The sequence below is a fragment of the Cydia splendana genome, unplaced genomic scaffold (assembly GCF_910591565.1).
Source record: "Cydia splendana unplaced genomic scaffold, ilCydSple1.2 scaffold_46_ctg1, whole genome shotgun sequence".
Taxonomy (NCBI): Eukaryota; Metazoa; Arthropoda; class Insecta; order Lepidoptera; family Tortricidae; genus Cydia; species Cydia splendana.
The window spans coordinates 1,211,407-1,234,327 of record NW_026946889.1 but is presented as its reverse complement, the minus strand read 5'-3'; the positions used below and the strand labels follow the sequence as shown (position 1 = coordinate 1,234,327).

Below are 22,921 nucleotides of genomic sequence, written 5' to 3'. Positions count from 1 at the left end.
AGCGTTTTATTTTTGTGTAAATGCTGTCATTAAACAGCTGTACCGATATTCGGAACCTAAGAATAATATTGAAACATGTTTGTTATCGCCTGGTGGTGGGAAGACGCCAAACCAATGTGATTATACATATCCTATGATATACTTATTATGTGTATGTAATATAATTATATTATGAGTGTTTAATTAATTATGTAGTACGTACACCCTTTATTGTAACACCTGTGAGGAGAGAGATATTTAGTAAAGTATACAATTTGATAGGTACATTTTGTAAAATTAACATTTATTGTATTTATTTATTTATTTCAAATAACAAATTGCACCTTACAGCTAATGCCAAAGCGGCACAATTTGGAACACATTAACAACATAAAGCATTTTTAACAATACAATATACAGCTAAGACACATGTATTCATTATGGTATGCTACTCTTAGGCATCTCTCTTTCTAATATCCTCTTGCACTTTCACATCACTATTCCGGATCGTTTTTATTTGCTAGATAATTTAACGGACAACTATAGTACATTGTAGGAGAGGACGGAAAACCGCTAAAAGATGGACGAGTGAGTTTGAGGGCCGACACGTTGGTGGAGGCCCTCGAATAATACGACTCCATCTTTAGCGTTTCCGGCCGAGGCCTTACATAGTGCTTTTCACGACTACTGCGAGGAAATAAGGAAACATTTGGATAACTATAAGTACTAGCCCGCGATTTCTCTGGTAGCAAATTACTAGCCACTGCCTGTGCTGTCTCTTGAATTTCGGTAGGCGTCAGCGTAAGAATATCATTTTCTTCACTAGAAGAACTCATTTTTATAGCGAGCGTAGATACGTGTTTCTTATATTTTATAGTACTACCCAATTCAGTGAGAATTTTCCGATCCCGCCTTTTTTCTTTTTTATTACATTTAAGAGGCGTTTTTATGTTGTTTGCTTCAAACCGACTCTAAAGTTAGAAGCGTTTTTGCTAAAAAACCACAAACAGCTACAAAAGTAAAAAACGCCTTAAGCGTGAATCGAATGAACTGACTGAATGAATGAATAGTTTGACATTTCGTGTTTTTTTTAAACAAGAAATTGGTCCTATAAATAACCTAAATTTATTTTTGAAGGAAAAAGTTGCGCCAAAAAAGACCTTTTATTGATTTTTATGTTTTAAATTATACTCATTGCTGTAGCGAACTGTCACCAATGACAGATGATGATAATAATGAAACATTGTAGTAGTGGTGGTTCAGGTGCTACAGCTATTGCCTACTTTCCAGCTTGGTTTTAGACCATCTATTGCCACATTTCCGAACAGTGGCGTGAAAAATTTAATTATTTATTTCACACCAGCTCGGAAAGGCTTACTTTGCACTTCAAAAACTGAGAGCAAAGTTTCATTTTATTCACAAGTGAGGCAAAGAAATCAAATGCAAATTTTGAGTTGTTTTCTTATGTTTGCTGGTAGAATTGACTTTTAAATCATAAATATTTAATAAAATTCATTTGTATTTGATTTTGTATGATATTTTTACATTTAATATTTGCTTTGGGTTGGTGTGGTGAAACATTTTGTGTTTCACTTGGGGCAAATTTTGTTTAACCCTCGTGCTTTGAAACCCTCGCAACGCTCAAGATTCCATGTTTCAAATGTTTTACTTGCTCAAGTATCAATATTAGCACGAGCGGTTAAACAACAACTTTGCCCCCTTGTAAAATAAATAACTATTTCAATATAGTCAGCTAAACTGAGGTACAAATTCAAAAACTCACCAGCAGTTTAGCTTCACGACCTTCCAGATGGAAAAACAGCAAGCCAATGACTTGAAAATTTGCCTTGTATAACTAAAGCAACCTGCCTGTGTGGTGGGAGTGCAGGAGCGAGGGACGTATATGCTAGAAAAGGGCAATACGACCTACGATAGTGTTGCCACTCTCAATTAGAATGCAATGGATAGTTGTTTGGTCGGATACCGTATATTCGGCCTGACCGTCGGCCAAATATTCGGCCGGCGGAACAATAAAAAAAATAAAAAATCATTTATTTCAGACCTTGGTTCATACACTTACACCAAAAAACTAATTACATAACTACAAACTAAATTTAACAATACCTACATTTCGGTTTTTAGGTGCGCATTGTGCAGGTTTTAACCTGTTTCGTGGTGAACGTTGGCGCGGACTCATTTCTATGTTCGAAATGAGTAGGTACCTACGCGTGCAAGTGAGTGGATGTTTAAATTGTTTTAAAATAATAAACGAGTAATGTACAATATGACCGTGACTGTTTCTTAAATCCAATTTGTTTACTCTGAAATCAAGCAAAGTTACTATCCGGTATCCGGCCGGGTATATTATTCTGAGGTTCCAAATATGGGTACAGTTGTTTAATTGTTGCTTGATTTGGAGATTGACCCCAATTTCATTTCTGATCAAATCGGTCGATTTGATCATCCCGTCTGGACTTCACTTAACAGCCGTAACACATTACCGCGCCGTTCAGGGTCACGGTGCGCCAAACCATAGCCTGATGTCATGTAGGTATGTATAATGTACTTAGTCCAAACTTATGTTATTTACTAATTATGTTATTTATATGCATTAAACGTTAAATCTGAACCAATTCGATTACTATTCTATAGTGAAACACATTCAGCTTGACTAGAAAAAGCGCGGCAAATTTAAAACATGTATAAGTAAAAGGCGTTTAAGGTTTTAATAGCGCTCAGAAACCTGACTTTTATCTCGATATCGTAATTTTCTAGCGACAAATCCATTATCTATACAAAACTGTCGCAAAAATGTTATCGCTTCTATATCGTGGTACAGGATAGGATGGAGCCATATACTTTACTACTTGCTTGCAAGTATCGTAATTAAGCAGTGCTAAGTAGTTAAATACGCGCAATGTATTTTTATGTCATAAATAATGTATTTATTTAATGTTAATTCAGTATTCATTATAGTATGTATATTGTTTTATCCACAAATATGAATAATTGTAGTTAATTTACCAATAAAACATAATTTATATGGCCACAAATAAAATATTAAATGCTTCTAAAGTCTGTTTGGTTATTTCTACATGGAAACGAAGTCATTTGAAATTATAAAAACATTAACTGAACACCTTATTGCCGCCTACAGTCACCGCTCGCCGCTCAGCTATCCGCTGTCGTTAATACCACGGCCTTACGTTTTATGACACTGAGTCGCGTCAGGGGAGCGACACGGTTCGGTGCGCTTGCGTTCAGTCGAGTTTTGGAATATTACTGCAAATTTTTGTTGTTTGTTAATTTGTTGGTTATTGTTGTTTGTTAATTTGTTGGTTATGGTGTCGACTTTTATTGCCCTAGTCGCCAAATGATGTTACTAGTGAAATTTTAACCGACACCACACGGTAAAAATAAGTTTAACAATAATTACTTAATTAAAAATCGAATAAAAACGGTATTTCTAATACATAACTTATATTTTTTTCTATTCAATTAAAGAGTACTAACAAAATCCTAACTCAATTAATTAGTGCAAATATTTTAAGGTTTGCGATTCCTGCTCGGCCTTGCGTCGCAAGTTGCCCGGTACCACTGTATTGCAGCAATAACTAGAAATGCTTACTTTGGGGAACATTAGCAACTGTCGTTTTTGATAATTACATTTTAGTGGTGAGGGGTGGTACTTAAATGACCTCTATTGAAACCTTAAATGGTTTAAACTTATAGGCGCGAAGATTTGATTTCCCTAAGAAAATTTTAATTTCGCGTCTTTTTCTGCTATCAAATTGGGTGTGTGTCAGTATAATAGCCCTATATAATTGGCCTATTATTGTATTAAATTTAACGCGCACGCAAAGACGGAAAGCCTGCAATTACGTAAAATTTACTTTCTTATTTACAGCACTCTTGCCCAGATTAAAGCTGATAATTAGTTCGAATCTAGTCTCCCATATTTTTTACGTTCACTGGTACATATGTTTTGACCGAGTAAATAGTAAATATACTAAATACTTTTTTAAATATTCGCGCTCGGGGCGATGGAAGTTTCATCGTTCCGTCGCCCGCTCCATGCAACGACCAATCGCGTTAGCTCGCTGGCTCGTGCGCGGCAACTTTAAAGCAACGATAACGTTTTTGATGGTTTTTTGTGTTACGAATCATATTTCAAGCCGATTTTTACAGTATTCGACGAAAGAGAACTCATAATAAAAATCCCATATGATATTGATCTATTACCATTTTTAACCAGGCAATTAATGCACAACCCCATAAAACCTACCATGCGGTATTATTTAGTGTACGATTAAATTGCAACGCTTGTACTTATTGTAATTTGGAAATAATGAGAGAAAAAATAGCCTATTACCATTTTTGAGGAAGGAAATATACTGAATTTAATAATAACCGTAGGTTACTTACTTTAAATGTAGGATACAGAATTATTTTTTGTGTGATTCATGCTTAATGTCATAAAGCAAATATTTCTATATGAGTATAAATTTAAAAAATGTTATTAATATTTTTTACAAACATTCTGTGATTTTTTGTATTTTTACATTTTTTTTAAAATACCTAAATGTAATATATTTATTTGGATTATGTGTCGACGTAATCACTAGATTTATTATCTGTCCCATACACCGAAAATTTCAGCTATTACTAATTATTTCCATTCCGCCATACTAGCCGAGCGTACCTTTCTTGGCCTAGCAGTGTTTCTGTCAATTCACATACTTTTCAGTTATTTTGTTCACGTTTCTTTTTGCCTTAAAAATCATATTTACAATAAAAATGGGCCACGATAGATGTTGTGTGGTAAACTGTAATAATACTAGATGGTCTAGACGAAACATTAATAATAATTAATATATTTTTTAATTTTTAACACTAGGCTAGAAATTAGCCTTTTATATCATATAGTATTTATTCCAGGCTCAACAGCGTATCGGCTAAATATTTTATCTCGTCTATCAACACAGATTTTGCTTAGATGTTAATAAAATAGTATGGATAATACAGTGTGTACCAACATTAGGTGTTTGTAATATTATGTAGTTATAATGCCTGTTATTGAAAACTCGGTAAAAGCATACCTTTGGCACGTAGAGTTGTCTGTCGTCTATGACAACAGACATTGTGATGCGAGTGAACATTATTTTTAACATAAAATGTGTTGTTTTAACCCTGTGAAGAAGGAAGGAAAGGGTGATAGGTAACTTCATTTAAGTATTAAACTTTTTATGTTATAGTAAAAGGAAGAGATCAATCATGAGCCAAATAATTATTGGTATATGATCGTGGCCTCAACTGTTAGCTTGATTATCAGATTTAATCAGAATATAGAGATATAAAATGCAGGCTGGAGGCTGGAGCTACACAAAAATCAGAACCACAATTAGAATCAGATGTCATATAATGAAGTTCCATATGTATCTTTCTTCATTAATTTTAATATTGCTGTGAAATATCGTAGTGTTAAGGACATGGTATTTGTTTTATGTACGACTACTACAGGAGCAATAGTCACAAGACAGAGTTATCAGTTTTATTCGTGTCCCTATCCTCTTGGGTCACAGTGGACAGCTGGACACCTGTCCTGTGTGGTTCTTCACCAGTGCTCACCATCTGCAGTACCTAGATATGCTAGCCTGTAATGTGGCTTTGTCTTTAATATTTTTTCTGTTCGCCCACCGTGTGGCCATACGTCCATCCCTATCCCTACGCTTCCTTGCCATGTGGCCAGTGATTATGAGCTTCTCCAGACCAGACTATAGGATCCTCTTCTGCCTCGATAGCAGAAGAAAGTACGTGCGCGATGAGTACAAATAGTGGATAACCTCGGTTTGATGTTGAGTTCGTCGAGACTTGATGCAATTTCACCTACTGCGTTCAAGCATTCTTTGCCAGCACCACCTCTCAAATGCATCTGTCCTATGATGGGTTTCAGTTTTAATGGTCTAGGTTTGGACATGTACAGAAAGGTCGAGAAAACAAGGCGTCCGCATTAGTGTGATACTGGTTGTATGTTCTCCCATATGCATACCCTGGCGAGTCGTTTCACCGCAGCTTTGGCTATCTGATCTCTTCTGACCACCCTTTGGTCGAAAACGCCATCGTCGCTTATTTAAGATCCCAAGTAAACCAACAACTTGCCTCTAGATCGTGCAATGCATTGGTACTCTTCATTTTACCAGGTAGATCGACACGCATCAACTTCGTCTTATTTCTTTTGATCCTGGGGTATGAATCTGGTCTGAATCCTGAGTATGGAGTTATGGACTCATATCTGACATGCTCAATTTTAGAAACAGAACCGCAAGTTATTTTCCATAGACACTTAATCTAATTATAGTCATGTCATTTGCAAAACTGAGGTTATTGATAAGTTGGCTATCAACCAGTGGCGGCGCGTCAAACATATCCATAGGCAAGCCGGGGCTGGGCTAATTTGGCTTACATATTTCCTTTACAACGCTGCTCAAACGTCCAAAAACAGGCAAGCCGGCGGGAATCGGCTTTTATGGACGCAGTCTCATACCAACTCAGACACCACCCTAACAGCCTTCCAATACTCATTATGTATTCACCGATGTTAGTAAACAGTTGCACTCCTTGATCAACTTTAAAAAGATAACTCGGCGTGTTATCCCCATTTCGCTCATAACCCTGATATTTTACTCCAGTTAAGGAAATCAACGTCTCAACGTCTATCCACAACCTGTTTGCAACGAATATTGCGGTACTTTGGCCATGTTGCACGCAGGGATACCAGCAATTTGGAACGCCTTATCGTGACCGGTAAAATAGAGGGAAAAAGGCCTAGGGGTAGAAGTCCCAAACGATGGTCGGACCAAATAGCGGAGGAACTAAAAATACCTGTCAGCGACGCACTCCACCAAGCTACAGAACGGGACCGATGGAGACAACTAGTTGACGGAATCAAACGGAGTCACGATCCTCAGCAATGAGGGACCGATTTAAGAGAGAGAGAAGGAAATCAAAAGTCTTTGCGAAAGCCTTTAAAGAGTATACAGACGCCGTGCCCACTGTATTCTCTATTAATTGCCACACATTGAGTATTTGCTACTGAGAGTACTGAGTGAGTACCCTTCAATGTCTCTCATGGTTATCAAAGCTGTGAAGTGAAAATTCGTGAATAAAGGAAACTTAGTGGGTCAATTTGATAGACACAGCAGTGAAAATACCGTAGTACGGGAAGCGGGCGATTATTACACTTGAAGATCTGATCGGTTACATTAATTAAAGAATAGTCATGTAAAGTCGTAATGAATCGGTACCTCGGTAGGTACAGTTTGCTATGCTGTTTCTACGATCCTTAGCATGACTCATATATATTTATGTACACGGTAACGTAAATATAACGCAGTAAAAAAGAGTTGTTGACAGGTTTTGTAACTAACCAAGATGAAAATAAAGTGCTTAGTTCATATTATTTGAGTGTAGCTCAGGTTTAATGCATTGATGGCTTTCAGACCTAATAGAGAGGCTGACACGACTGTCCAAACCTTTTTAAACTAGATTATTTCACACCAGCATCAGAAAATGATTAGAAAAATAAAAACTGCAGTAATTTTTGGCACAATATCTATTTAATAAATCAGAATGAACTACGAGAAAAGGTGACTTGACTCGAAATAAGTGCCCGATTTGACAAGTCTGTTAAATATCCTTAGCTTAGCTTAAGAAAATAAAACGAATGTGGTTCTCTTGAGTTGTAGATAGGTTCTTTCTTTTACATGTTGATTTGTGATTAAATGAGAATAGCGTAATTCTTCCTTGGCGGGGGAGGGCTGCCGGACATGAAGTAGATACACGAAGAGATGGATATGTCAGCAGTAGGTTTAATGAATAAGCAAGTATATTAAAATACTTCACATAGCAGATTACTGCCAGTAGTAATAAGTGAAGAGAAGTGGGAACTTAGGTTACATATACACGTCACGTTCGGATAAGACGGTCGCTTATGTCTGTGTAATATTAAATTATACTATGGTTCGATCGCGCGGTCGCCGCGGTGTTTAATAAAGTTACAGTTGTTTAATTACGCAAATTATGCTGGTCATCATGTATACGTCTGCTGTAGTAGAAGTTCTGACCCTTGAAGTAGTGAAACAAGTTATTAACGATATCATAAGAGCAAAGCAGCATATAACATCAGAACATCACAGATGGTAGTCATAGATAAAATATAGCGAGAATTGAGTTCTCACTGTCTAACAACACCGATGTTCGATATCAAATCGGTGTTGCCACGTTGTAATTAAGGACTGCTCGGAGCAATTTGGAACCGAACGCGCGAGATTGTGGGAAATACACATAGACATAGGACATAGATATAGGTAGACAGAGAGATAAGTAACGGACCAGAGATGACAAATCGCAGCCGTGATCCTACTCAGCTCAGCTCAGACACCGATAAACGCTCAGTCGCTCACACCAATCTCAGGATACTGCTTTCATTCTCAAATCAGAGATCAGTTAGTTTAGCACAGATATCAATGAATGCTCAGATCAGTCCCAAGATCATATTATTAATCAACTCAGCACAAACCTTGATGAATGCTCAGACCAATCTCAGGATCAAATTATTAATCAGCTCAGCACAAACATTGATGAATGCTCAGACCAGTCTCAGGATCCTGTTCTTTATCAGCTCAGCACAAATACAGATGAACAATCAGATCAGTCTCAGAAACGGTGTGCCTCAGCACATTTCTACAACATCATCAGAAATGGTACGAAATCTCAGGTCATGCCGATTCACAGCGCCAAAGCCGAGAGAGGCATTCAGTGGATGAACAGCTCAAATACATTATTATTCACATTAGTGTTCTTATCATCTATTTACATGTTTGCTTATGGACATCTAATTTCAATTAAAAGAGTAGCTTTTTCCTGCGGGGCGGGAGTGTCGCGAACATGCGAACTGGCTAATAGTTGCCAGCGTCATGGAGTAGATGGCGCTCGCAGTCATGTTTAAGTTAAATAACCGCTTCTAGGTTATTGTGATTTTTTAGGAAAAGACAAGAGGGTAGACGCCGAACGATAGTAAGAAAGGAAGGTTATGTGCGAACAGATCTACGGAGGGAGAATTTTGCTTTGGGGATCAATTCAACGGCTTTCTTATGGTGTTATTAGATTAATGATGTGCCTCAAGTAAATTGTGACTAACGTATATCAGTATTCAGAGTGAACAGTGATCCGAGGGAATTGTTGATGGCTAATATGAACTTATGGTAAACTTAGTGTGAGGAATGGGGTCGCTATAAGGGGAGGTTTGGAGGCGACTATGAGGTTCAAGAAACCAGGTGGATAATCAGGTGAAACTTATTTTGTATGCAGGTAATAAAGTAGGACACCAGCAATGAGTGAATCGTCATCTCACTAACGTCCAGGCCTCATATAGGTATGTAGTATGATTACATATTGCTAACCAGTATCGGTAAAGGCATCATCTCATTCGATAGGTTAACAAGTATGGTGAGCTTGACGACAACGTCTATATTAAATACTAGGTCTATGCTCTCACCATTCTGTTTGAAAAAATTGAAGAGTATACCCCCAACATCGCACGGATTTAATTACCATGTCGCATTACAGAATTACAGCATTAGTAAAATCTACTTTATTTCTGTTAGGTTTAAGATATCGGGTAGATGAGATTTTCACGCCAGCCGGTTGCACCCGGCAACAGCCTTGTCAGTCGGAATATAGCTATACGATAAACGGCCGTGTCTCATTTCTTGGCACCCTTTTCCCTCCAAAATAACAGTGGCGACGACTTAACGGACTTTACGCGTGTGTTGGTTTTATTCGGTGTTATTATTAATCATGGCTAAAATGTCAGTGTTGGATTTTTGAGTGTGTTCAATCACGAAGAACAGGAGTGGTTATTATATAAGGGCCGCCTTGAACAATGGTTTATAGCAAATGACATTAGTGAGGACACGGACAAATCGGGCGCAAAACGTCGGGCTATTTTATTAAGTAGCTTAGCAGAGCCGACGTACCGACTCGTAAAAAATCTCGCGCTCCCTGCCGAGGTGGGATCGCTCGAGTTAGCAAAGTTAACGGGACTTCTCGACGGCCATTTTAAAACTGGAAAGTGCGGGTTCGCGGAACGTTTCAAATTTTATAGTGCCGTGCAATCATCGGGCGAGTCGTTAGCGGATTGGGCGGCGCGAGTTCGTGGTTTATCATTGCATTGCAATTTCGTGGCGGCGAGTTTAGAAGACACGCTGCGAGATCGGTTCGTGCTGGGCATGACTGGAGGCCCGGAGCGGGACCGGCTATTCAGAGAGCCTCTGGAAGACTTCACACTAGCGAAGGCACTGCAGTTAGCGGAGAGCATCCGCTGCGCGAGAGAAGGTGCGCAGCAGGCGAAGGTGCGCGACGCAGCGGACGTGCACAAGGTGACAGCGCGGGCGGCCGGGCCGCAGCAGCAAGCCAACGCGATTCGGCAGAACGGGGTTCCGCAGGCGAGCACCACGCGGGATCAAAAGGGTTCTGTACAGTGTTCAGTGTGCGGATACTTTAACCATGAGGGCAAGAAGTGTAGATTTAGAAATGCGTCGTGCAAGTTGTGCGGTGTTAAAGGGCATTTAATGCGCGTTTGTAACTCGAAGAATGTCCCATCTAATCACCATTTCCTACAATGTTGCACGGATGAAGCCGATGAGGGTGAGTATTTAATATATAATATTCGTACAAATCGAGGAGAACCAATGTTGGTGTCGGTAACGGTGGATAATGTTCAGTTAACATGTGAATTAGACACTGGGTCTGCAGTGACAGCAGTTAATGAATCCGTGTATTTTAAACATTTTTCGAATCATCCTTTACGTAAAAGTCATAAAATACTTCGTAGTTATAATTGTAACGGTTTACCGTTATTTCCAATTAAAATTCTACAAAATAAGAAATAAACTTAAACCTAAATATAACTATAAACTACTATAATACACATTTCATACTTATTATCTAAAAAAATATACACAAAAACCTTGAAAACTAATATATACAAAATAAATCTACGAACAAACAGAATTGACGACTGCATTTGCTATTAGGTAAAACTAGATGCGAATACAAAGGACTACGTCACCCGGCTCGCGATAAGCGATGTGAACCGGCCAGCTAATGAGACACATACGCGTCCGAGACATTGCTACCACGGCTTTGACAGCGAGAGGTCAAATCGACTAAATTCAAAGATACAATTTTACAGTCATGATGTGACAAATTTTTAATATGGTGTAAAATTTATTCTAATATTAAATGTGTTAAGTTCCAGTATTTCCCCAAATAGGGTGAGTGTTTTGAATATTTTGTAGTTTTAAGAGAAAGGTAACTTTCATAGTAGTAAATTAAGGAATCATTTTCTTCTTGCCATCACATTTTCATTTAGTTCTTTCTGGGTACATTTGGCTATCACTATCTGCTTATTAACTGTAATTTTCCTATAAAAATAACGCTGGAAATAACAAGCTTCTCGAACCTTCTGGAAATATGAGTCTACCCACTTTATAAAAATCTTGTAGATTATAATCAAAGTTAGGCTTAATTCTAATTTAAATGTATAAAATTACATGCCAAATTGTAGTTGACATGCATTAATAAAGCTTTTAGTTGTAGAAGTACATTTAGTAAATTTAACTTCACTTTCTTCTTTGTTTTAAATTTAAAATGATGATTCTACTTGTGACTGCCACATCATTGATCACCTTTTAATTCTTTGGGGTTCACTACACCAGCCTACTTTCTCATTAGCGCATTAATTTGGCCTAAAATCCGGATGTCGCAGTCACTTGTACAAAATTGGACTTTTCTTGAAATGGCCATTTTTACCGGAATTCCAGGGACCAAGTCTGGGGTTGGAGTCGGAACTACCAACCTGAATTCGCATGCTCCGCTTCGTTCCGGAAGGTTCCCGTGCTGGATCCGGAACCCTTTTTTTTGAAGACGGCCACCTCCAAGTTCGACGTTCTGCGACGTAGTGCAGGGAAGTGACCCCTATCAAGGACTCGTTTCACCACTGTTAATTGCCAGCTCAGAAAAGATCCACGACCTTGTCTTTCCTTTAGTTTTTTTTATTTTTTTAAAATTATATTTCGTAAAATTTACTCTGGTTAGTTTTCTTTCGTCTCATTTTGCAATCTACCTACTTCATGCGACGCTAAACGTCACATTGGCGCCCATACTGGTTATTTCTGAGCTGTGCATTATTGAAGCAAGTCCTTGGCCTTTTTCTCCTCTTGGTTTTCATTGGTGTTGGTGGCTTTCTAATATTAGCACTTGTAATTCATCTAGTTTTTAAGTCTTGTTTGAGCAGTTGTTTGGTACGTGGTTGTCAGTTTCTCACTTCATATAGTTATAGCAAAATTCTTGTTTAAAAAAAAAAAAAAAACACTACACTTCACTTATTCCGATTTAAAATAATTTTAAAATTCTATCGTATCTCACATTCCACGTACTTAGCAACTAAACCTAACTGCTTTTTAATCAATTGTAATCAAAACACACACTTTTTACGTTAAGATTTAAACATGTCGTACCCAATTAAATATTTGTCACTACAAAAAGCTGAGCTTGAATATGAGGTGATCCTTAGAGGTGGTTCAACTGGTTCGGTGCAGGACCTCCGAAGCCAGATAGTAAAATTGGCCATACCTCCTGAGGACATTTTGGAATCACATTTAGAGCCTGCGGTTGACCTTGATGCTGTTAAAGACAGTCTAACAAAATCCCAAACGATGCTAGCATCCCTCAAATCTAAATTTGATAAGACCCTGTTCTTGCGTACCGAAAATCTACTACACCACATATATCACAGATTAAGGCGTATCTCCAACGTTAGTGCCACGTTAGTTGACCAGCACAAAAATTATTGCACTACCTTTAACAACCAATACAAAGAAATTACGACGTTGAGGCCGGCATCAACCTCAAATGCAAATGCAGTCTCAGTTTTGGAACCTGAAGCTACGGCGGTACTCCACTGTGATCGTAACCTGACTTCTGACTTGGCAAAACTAAAGTACTCTGGAAAAGCCTGCGTTTTTTCTTTCATTCAAAGAGTTGAAGAATTCGTAGAGGTTAGGAATATATCAAAGGATCGTGTATTGAAGTTTGCCTACGAGATTTTCACTGATGACGCATTACATTGGTTCCGTTGCAATAAAGAAAGTTTTCAAAGCTGGGACGATGTCGTCGTCCTATTAAAAAAAGACTTTAGTCCAAAGAATTACGACTATCGCCTGACTAATGAAATAAAATATCGTACGCAAGGGGAACAAGAAAACATTTCTATTTACTTGTCTATTATGCATGGCATGTTTTCGCGATTGGTTAAACCGTTGTCTGAGGAAGAAAAACTCGAAATTATCTTACATAACATCCGGCCATGTTATGCCAGCACCCTAGCCGCTTCACCTGAGATCAAGGACCTAAAGACATTAAAAACCCTTTGCACAAACTATGAGGACATTCAGTCACGCTTATCCTTGTTTCATGAACCGCCTAGGGTGACTTCTGAGACTCTAGCCCCAGAATTTGCCTACACTAAATATCATAAAAATAATATCTACTACACAAATAAAAACTACCAAAATACAAATTCAAATGAAAAACAGAAAAACTACTATAATCAAAACAAATATCCTAACTACTCGAGCTCTTACAACTACAACAAATCTAAAACTACAGAGGAAAAGCCTACTACTACTAATGCTGTACAAGCGACAGCAAACAGTACAAAAAATGTCAACACTGCTAGTAACTCGCGTAAGTACTGTCCTAGGTGTCGCACTGATACACACTCTTTGAAAGAATGCAAACAGCCACACTTCCCTATCTGTTTTAAATGTGGTAATAAAGGTGTACGCTATCCTGATTGTAAATCCTGTAATCCTAAAGATGCAAAAAACTAAATTCAGTGGATTGTAGTGTACATAATCTTTCTAAAAAATCTAGTGAAAACTTTAGTGATTCAGAGTGGAAATCTTGGCTCAACTTCATATCTAAATTTTTCACTTGCTATTCAGTCACTGCAATCCACGATTCAGATAATATACATAACAGACCGTATGTCTCAGTTCAGATTAATGGTAAAACTATCCATGGTTTGTTAGATACGGGTAGTGGTTATACAATTCTAGGTAATAACTATCATAAAGTTTTCTTGGATGCGGGTTTCAAGCTCAACAGTACGGATACGATAAATTTATTCGCAGCTGGCAGGCATAGACTAAACAATATTGGTATGATCAATCTGCCTGTCTCGTTCTTAGATCAAACCCACATCTTGAAGGCCTACGTCGTACCAGAAGTCGAAAACTCCTTGATATTAGGCATGGACTTCTGGAGAATTTTCGAATTGTTTCCTAAAAAACTAGATTCCGTAATTTTACCTAGGGATGTTGATAAATTAGCCTCTCTATCACTAGACCCTCAACCTACACACTTATGTGACTATGATCATCTTTCGCCTGAGCAAAAAGTTACGGCTGATCATATCACTGCGCAGTTTCGTAACATTTCAGAGAACGTGAACTAGGCCGCACTTCTCTAATTGCTCACAATATAGATACCGGTAATGCTGTTCCTGTTCGACAAAGATACTACAGAATGTCTCCTGAAAAACAAAGAATACTAAACACTCAGCTTGATGAAATGTTGCGTGAAAACGTGGTAGAACCTTGCGAGAGCCCTTGGTCGTCCCCTGTTCTGTTGACACCTAAAAAAAATGGCGAAATGAGATTCTGCTTAGATAGCCGTAAATTGAATGCAGTTACCATCAAGGATGCTTACAGTATTCCATACATTTCTGAGATACTCGACAATCTGCGTGACGCTAAATATCTCTCTAGTTTAGACTTGTCAAAGAGTTTTTGGCAAATTCCTATTAAGGAAGAAGACCGGTGTAAAACGGCGTTTTATATTCCTTCGCGTGGTACCTTTCAGTTTGTTTCTATGCCCTTTGGCTTAACCAATGCTCCAGCGACGCAACAACGACTGGTTGATATGTTGTTCTATGGGCCTGATTTTGAGCATAAAGTCTTTGTCTACATCGACGACATTATCATTGTCTCATCGACCTTTGAATAACATATCTCCCTATTAGTTAGAGTTCTAGAGAAACTTAAAATGGCAAACTTAACCATTGGTTACCAAAAGTGTCAATTCTTCAGAAATAGACTGAGTTATTTAGGATATGTAGTAGATGGAAATGGACTACAACCGAACCCAGAAAAGATTGAGGCAATCATTAACTATCCAACTCCTACTAATCGCAAGGAAGTTCGTCGGTTTATTGGAACGGCATCATGGTATCGCCGTTTTATTCCAAATTTCAGTTCTATAGCTGCACCTCTAAATAAACTTACTTCACAAGCTAAAAACTCACCCCCTTTTAACTGGTCTACCGATGCTGAAGTCGCCTTCCGTACGCTAAAGGAAGCCTTAGTATCTTCTCCTATATTGTCGTGCCCGGATTATACGCAGCCGTTCCAAGTGCATACAGATGCGAGCGATTACGGCGTGGGTGCGGTCCTGACATAGGTCATAGACAATCAAGAGAAGGTTATAGCGTACATGAGTAAGTCTCTCTCTAACCAAGAGCGTAACTACAGCGCAACAGAACGAGAGGCACTTGCAGTACTTACAGCGATTGAACACTGGAGGTGCTACTTGGAGAACGGCAAAAAGTTCGTCGTGTATACCGATCACTCGTCACTTAAGTGGTTTCTAAATCTAAATAATCCCACGGGTCGTTTAGCCCGTTGGGGAGTTCGTATGTCCTCATTCAACTTTGAGATCAAGCATCGTCGTGGCTCAGAAAATGTAGTACCAGACAGTCTCTCCCGTTCTGTTGCTATTGCCGAGATTGATGAGATCCCAACTAGTCCTGACATGTTTTATTCTACAAGCGACTCGTGGTATCTAAATATTTACAACGGTTGCCAAAACACTCCTACTTCATTTTTAAATTACAAAGTAACTAACGGCAGACTATTTAGGTTTAAAAAAAGTCTAAATCCTTTAACTCGAGAGTTCGAGTGGAAAGAAGTCATTCCCCTCGAATTTAGACTCGACATTATTAGTAAAAATCATTCAGAACCTACCGCTGGCCACTTTGGCGTATATAAAACACATAAACGGCTTTCTTTAAACTACTTCTGGCAGGACATGCATCGCGATGTAGTTAAATTTGTTTCTAATTGTGATATTTGCTGTGCTCACAAGCATGCTACTCATGCTACTCTAGGCATTATGGGCCGTCCTAAAGACTGCTCACGCCCTTTTCAAATGTTAAGCATGGATCTCATAGGTCCCCTACCCCCATCGAGAAAACAGAACACTTTTATATTTGTTGTGACATGCTGTTTCTCGAAGTACTGTTTATTATTTCCCATTCGTCGCGCAACCTCCGAGATAATAGCTAAGTTAATCGAGGAAAAAGTTTTCCTAGTTCACGGCGTGCCTAGTACTGTTCTTATGGACAATGGAAAGCAGTTCACAAGTAACGTGTTAAAGAAATTGTTTAATGACTACAATGTCCCTAACGTAAGATTTACGCCTAAATATACTCCGCAAGTGAACACAGTAGAACGATACAACAAAGTGATTATTACAGCAGTATCATCCTACATTGAAAACGACCATAGGTTCTGGGACTGCAATCTACCTAAAATTCAATTCGCTATGAACACATCCAGTAATGAGGTAACAAAATACACCCCCGCGTTTCTCGTTCATGGACGGGAATTGGTCACTAGCGGTTTACACTATATTGACCCAGAACTAGATGACGACATAATATTTACTCCTAGAGATGAATATGCAGAGAATCTAGGTCATTTGCGGAATTTTTTTGATAAGGTTCAATCTTCTCTAGTGCAAGCCCATACTAGGAATAGCGAACACTATAACCTACGCCGTAAAGATCATGACTTTTAAGTTGGCGATACTATTTGGAAAAAAACGTTCTACCTTAGCGACAAAAACAACATGTTTGCGAAGAAACTTGCACCGAAGTATTGTCCATGTAAGATCGTTGCTAAAAAGTCTAATTTAGTATACGAACTAGAAGACATGCAAGGGAGGAATATAGGTAACTGGCATGTTAAAGATTTTAAGATCACCAACTACAAAGTTTAATATGATTAAGTAGTCCCCTATGTACGATTTCTACATTAACTGTCTAAATTTATTCACTAGCCTCATGAAACTGACGTATAAGCGCTGGCACATACTCTAAATACACTAACTGTTAGATTAGATTATTTATACTTTGTAAACCTCTACCGGTTTGTGAATTTCAGGCCTATCAGTAGGCTATCAGGTCTTCTAAACAGCCTGTAGTATGATCTAGACCACTGAGGTTAGTGATTAATATATTTAAGAACCATTAATAAATACATGAGAGTATTTATACAATCGTAAGTATAATACTCAATCTGCTAGGACGCAAAAACATATATAGAAATGTTTATTGCTTATTTGGCTGTGTGATGCATGTATGAAGAGGAGGTGTATGTTGAGATTGAAGCCTGAATGATGACTAGTGTATCTATTGAGTAGACAACAGAAATAGCGGGTTTTCCTAGCAAAAACCCTAACCTAAAAAGAGGGGTATGTAACGGTTTACCGTTATTTCCAATTAAAATTCTACAAAATAAGAAATAAACTTAAACCTAAATATAACTATAAACTACTATAATACACATTTCATACTTATTATCTAAAAAAATATACACAAAAACCTTGAAAACTAATATATACAAAATAAATCTACGAACAAACAGAATTGACGACTGCATTTGCTATTAGGTAAAACTAGATGCGAATACAAAGGACTACGTCACCCGGCTCGCGATAAGCGATGTGAACCGGCCAGCTAATGAGACACATACGCGTCCGAGACATTGCTACCACGGCTTTGACAGCGAGAGGTCAAATCGACTAAATTCAAAGATACAATTTTACAGTCATGATGTGACAAATTTTTAATATGGTGTAAAATTTATTCTAATATTAAATGTGTTAAGTTCCAGTATTTCCCCAAATAGGGTGAGTGTTTTGAATATTTTGTAGTTTTAAGAGAAAGGTAACTTTCATAGTAGTAAATTAAGGAATCATTTTCTTCTTGCCATCACATTTTCATTTAGTTCTTTCTGGGTACATTTGGCTATCACTATCTGCTTATTAACTGTAATTTTCCTATAAAAATAACGCTGGAAATAACAAGCTTCTCGAACCTTCTGGAAATATGAGTCTACCCACTTTATAAAAATCTTGTAGATTATAATCAAAGTTAGGCTTAATTCTAATTTAAATGTATAAAATTACATGCCAAATTGTAGTTGACATGCATTAATAAAGCTTTTAGTTGTAGAAGTACATTTAGTAAATTTAACTTCACTTTCTTCTTTGTTTTAAATTTAAAATGATGATTCTACTTGTGACTGCCACATCATTGATCACCTTTTAATTCTTTGGGGTTCACTACACCAGCCTACTTTCTCATTAGCGCATTAATTTGGCCTAAAATCCGGATGTCGCAGTCACTTGTACAAAATTGGACTTTTCTTGAAATGGCCATTTTTACCGGAATTCCAGGGACCAAGTCTGGGGTTGGAGTCGGAACTACCAACCTGAATTCGCATGCTCCGCTTCGTTCCGGAAGGTTCCCGTGCTGGATCCGGAACCCTTTTTTTTGAAGACGGCCACCTCCAAGTTCGACGTTCTGCGACGTAGTGCAGGGAAGTGACCCCTATCAAGGACTCGTTTCACCACTGTTAATTGCCAGCTCAGAAAAGATCCACGACCTTGTCTTTCCTTTAGTTTTTTTTATTTTTTTAAAATTATATTTCGTAAAATTTACTCTGGTTAGTTTTCTTTCGTCTCATTTTGCAATCTACCTACTTCATGCGACGCTAAACGTCACATAATCACGGTATAATCGGGTTGGCTGGAGTGATAACGCTGCCTTTTGTTTACAATAATCAAACCGAATTTATAGAAGTCCATGTAGTAACAGATGGCGGACCTCCGTTGCTAGGGAGGGACTTCTGCTCAAAGTTCCACTTAGAGGTAACTTCGAGGGTAAATGCGTGTAACTGGGATGAGTGTGATAAAATTTTGACAAATTATTCGCATTTATTTTCCGATAAATTGGGTTGCTGCAAAGACGTGGAAGTAAAATTACATTTAAAACCGGATGCGATTCCGATTTTTAAAAAAGCTAGATCGGTGCCGTTTGCAATTCGACCAAAACTCGAGCTAGAATTAAATCGCTTATTGGAGTTAGGTATAATTGAACCCGCCACCTCTTCAGATTTCGCGAGCCCCATTGTCCCCGTATTAAAACAGGACGGTAGCATTCGGTTGTGTGCGGATTACTCTGCTACTCTTAACAAACAGCTGATTATAGAAAAATATCCCTTGCCACGTATTGACGAGTTATTTTCGAAACTTCACGGCGGACTGCAATTCACAAAGTTAGATTTATCGGGAGCGTATAACCAGATTAAATTGCACCCCGACTCACAACCTCTGACCTGCATCAATACACACAAAGGCTTATACATGTATAAGCGATTAATTTTTGGATTATCCAGTGCTCCGTCTATTTTTCAGCGCACCTTAGAGAAAATTCTATCGGGAATAGATGGTGTACTCCAATTTCTGGACGATATTCTGATTACGGGAAAAACTAAGGATGAGCACATTGCTAGACTACGGGAAGTATTTAAGCGACTTGAGAACGCGGGATTAGTTCTTAAAAAGGAAAAATGTAGTTTCTTTCAAGATTCCGTATCTTACTTAGGTTATATAATCGACAGGCACGGATTACATAAGTCACCTGAAAAAGTAAAAGCAATCTTAAATGCGAAACAACCAAGAAATGTTACTGAATTGAAATCATTTTTAGGGTTGGTGAACTACTATAGGGGATTCATAAAAAACGCATCTACTATATTACATCCGTTACATGAACTGCTACAAAAAAATGTTAAATGGCAGTGGCTTCGGGAGCAGGAGGACGCGTTTGTTGCTATAAAAAATGCACTGGCAGCGGATAACACGCTTGCGCATTTTAACCCGGATGCACGAATAATTTTGACAGTGGATGCGTCACCCTTTGGACTTGGGTCCATCTTATCACAAGTGGGGGATGATGGAGTTGAGCAACCCATATCCTTTATGTCTAGAAGTTTAAATGCCGCGGAAAAACGTTATAGTCAAATCGAAAAAGAGGCAACTGCAATCGTTTTCGGTATCACGAAATACCACCAATACCTGTATGGCAGAGCAACACCATTTATTTTACGAACGGACCATAAGCCCCTTTTATCAATTTTTAATCCCGCGAAAGGGATACCGGAAGTGACCGCAAATAGACTTCAGCGGTATGCCCTATTCTTGGCCGCATATAATTACACTATCGAGTACGTTAGCAGTGCGCACAACACGGCAGATTTTCTTAGTCACTCCATGGCGATGACGTCATCATTGCAATCTGAGCGAAGCGGCGAGGCGGTCGCGCCAGGGGCGGCCGAAACTGATCGCGCATCCTATATTCATTTCGTAGCAGGAACCGGTTCGCCGCCCGCTTCCGTTTGTGACGTACGCCGCGCTACAGAAACAGACTCTGTTTTATCACGAGTAGTAGGTTATGTTTTAAACGGATGGCCAAATAAAACAACAGATAAAGCGATTAAACCATATTTTGACTGTAGGATCGAACTCTCAGTGGAAAACGGTTGTGTAATGAGGGGCGCTAGATTAATAGTTCCGCAAACCCTAAGAAGCCAAGTTATAACGGATTTGCATCGAGGCCATTTAGGTGTCGCTAAAATGAAGGCAGCAGCGCGTGATCGGTTCTGGTGGCCCGGGCAGAGCGCGTGCATAGAACGCGCGGCCGCCGCGTGCGCAGTATGCACGCAGCTACGCCCCGCACCCCGCCGCACCCCGCTTACGCCATGGGAGTTTCCACCTGATTTTTTTTATAGAGTACACCTCGATTTTGCAGGCCCGATTAATAATAATATGTTTTTGATAGCTGTCGATGCTTATTCAAAATGGGTTGAGGTTTTCGATGTTAGCAACGGTTTCGGTTCGGGAGTTGTCATAAATTGTTTATGTGAATTGATGTCTAGGTTCGGGTTAATAAACACAATTTGCACAGATAACGGCACATCGTTCACATCAACAGAATTCGCAGCGTTTTGTAATACGAATGGTATTTCTCATGTCACAATTCCTCCATACAACCCGGCAAGTAACGGTCAGGCGGAAAGTTATGTGAAGATATTTAAAAAAGCTTTGAAAGCCATTCTTCTGAGTGGTGTTCAAAAAAAGGAGCTAAAAATGAAAATACACGAATTTTTGTTTCAGTATCGAAATTCCAAACATTCATCCACTAACCGATCACCGGCGGAGGTTTTGTTCGGTAGGAACCTACGATGTAGATTGGACTTAATGAATCCAGTACCGCGGGGTTCATCCGATGCAGCATTGTATGAAACCGTTCGGAAAAATCAGTGTTCTCAGATGCAGCAGTACCGTGGCAGTAGGAACATTAATTTTAAGCCGAATGACGTTGTTATAGTGAAAGTGTACCAGGGACAAAGAGCGTTTTGGTCTAAAGCGTTGGTGAAGAAACAATTAGGGAGATTAGATATGAGCGCCGATAGGCATTTAGCCGGCGGCGGCGCGCCGGTCAAAATCGGTCGGTGGCGGCGGCGAATCGGCGGCGTGGCCTTGAAACACCTTTGATTAATGAAAAAACAATTTTACCGAAAAAACATGTTTTTGCTGTAAGAAAGTTATAAAATAAGTGCATTTTTCGATTTCAAGCAAAATTTATTGAATAAAGGTACGAAAAAAGTTTTATATAGTATAAACGGTATCGCGCGGCATCAGAGGCGGTCTGAATCTTGGCGAGGCCCTAGCCGGAAGATCTTTGCGAGGCCCTTATCTTTAGTGCTAAGTAAAAAGTAGCGGATTGACTGTATCAGGGAAACGTCTGGTCGACATTTCAAAGAGCCGAAGTGAGGAAAATCAAGCCCCGTCATTAATCAATATCGACCCAACAAACCGATTTATGTCAAAAAGTGAGGCCCAAGGCCGAGCTCCACCTAACACCGAAAACCTGATTCCGACGCCTTCCCATGCGAGGCCAGAGGCTGAGCTGCAGGTAAGCAAGCATACAGCTTAAAATCGAACGCCAAGTGTGAACTTGGCTGACGGCCGAATGCCCGGAGCGCCGATTACAGCGAGCTTCTGTGCGAGGCCGAAGGCCAAGCTGCAAGAGAGCAGAGCTTGGAATTTAACTATTGGTCCAGTGTAAGCAAGTCCGAAGGCCGATAAAGACCGAGGCCATAGTGTTAAAGACCTGGAGCTTTCCTGCAGGTGCATTCGTGCGAGGCCAAAGGCCGTGCTGCAGTGGAGCTAAGATCGGAGAAGAACCAATGATCAAGCATTTTAAAAGCGAGCCCGAAAGTTAGGCTCCAAACAGGGCCGAAAACTTGGATGTTCAGTCTTACTTCTGTGCGAGCGATGCGAGGCAATAGATTGGGTTACGAGAGAGCAAAGTTTGAAATTAGAAGAAGGGCCAAGCTTAAATGAGACCCGATTCTGTTTCTGACGCCCTTGCGTACGTAGCCAACGCCCGGACCTTTGGGCGTGAAAACGCTTAATATCTGAAATGAACCCCTTTTTACACCTTTTAAAGACATTCAAACCATGCTTGCAATGATTGAATCCGCGGTGAATTACGGATGAGCTAGCCAGCTGGCAAAATTAGTCATTCCATTGCTCTAACACTAGTAGCGTGGTTACGAAACAGAAAAGTTTGATTTACCATCAATCTTTTTGAATTATATGGACCTAAAATACCTTTTGAATGTCT

The 22,921-nt window shown here is 39.1% G+C and overlaps 2 protein-coding genes and 1 long non-coding RNA gene across 3 annotated transcripts in view; all 3 read left to right on the top strand.

The window, feature by feature from the left end:
- Nucleotides 1–22,921, top strand: part of LOC134805618 (uncharacterized protein K02A2.6-like) — a 246,920-nt gene that overhangs the window by 26,981 nt on the left and 197,018 nt on the right. The gene's annotated exons all lie outside the window — the stretch shown is intronic.
- On the top strand, nt 10,472–21,599 carry LOC134805615 (uncharacterized). Its single transcript, XR_010146338.1, has 2 exons — nt 10,472–10,686; nt 21,553–21,599. It is a non-coding gene; the product is annotated as an uncharacterized LOC134805615 (long non-coding RNA).
- On the top strand, nt 12,487–14,537 carry LOC134805616 (uncharacterized). Its single transcript, XM_063778880.1, has one exon. It carries the CDS (start codon nt 12,552–12,554, stop codon nt 13,932–13,934), a length of 1,383 nt encoding a protein of 460 aa, XP_063634950.1. The 5' UTR covers nt 12,487–12,551; the 3' UTR covers nt 13,935–14,537.

Excerpts from the sequence above, each read along its gene's own strand:
- LOC134805616 (XM_063778880.1), top strand. The coding sequence starts at position 12,552 with ATGTCGTACCCAATTAAATATTTGTCACTACAAAAAGCTGAGCTTGAA.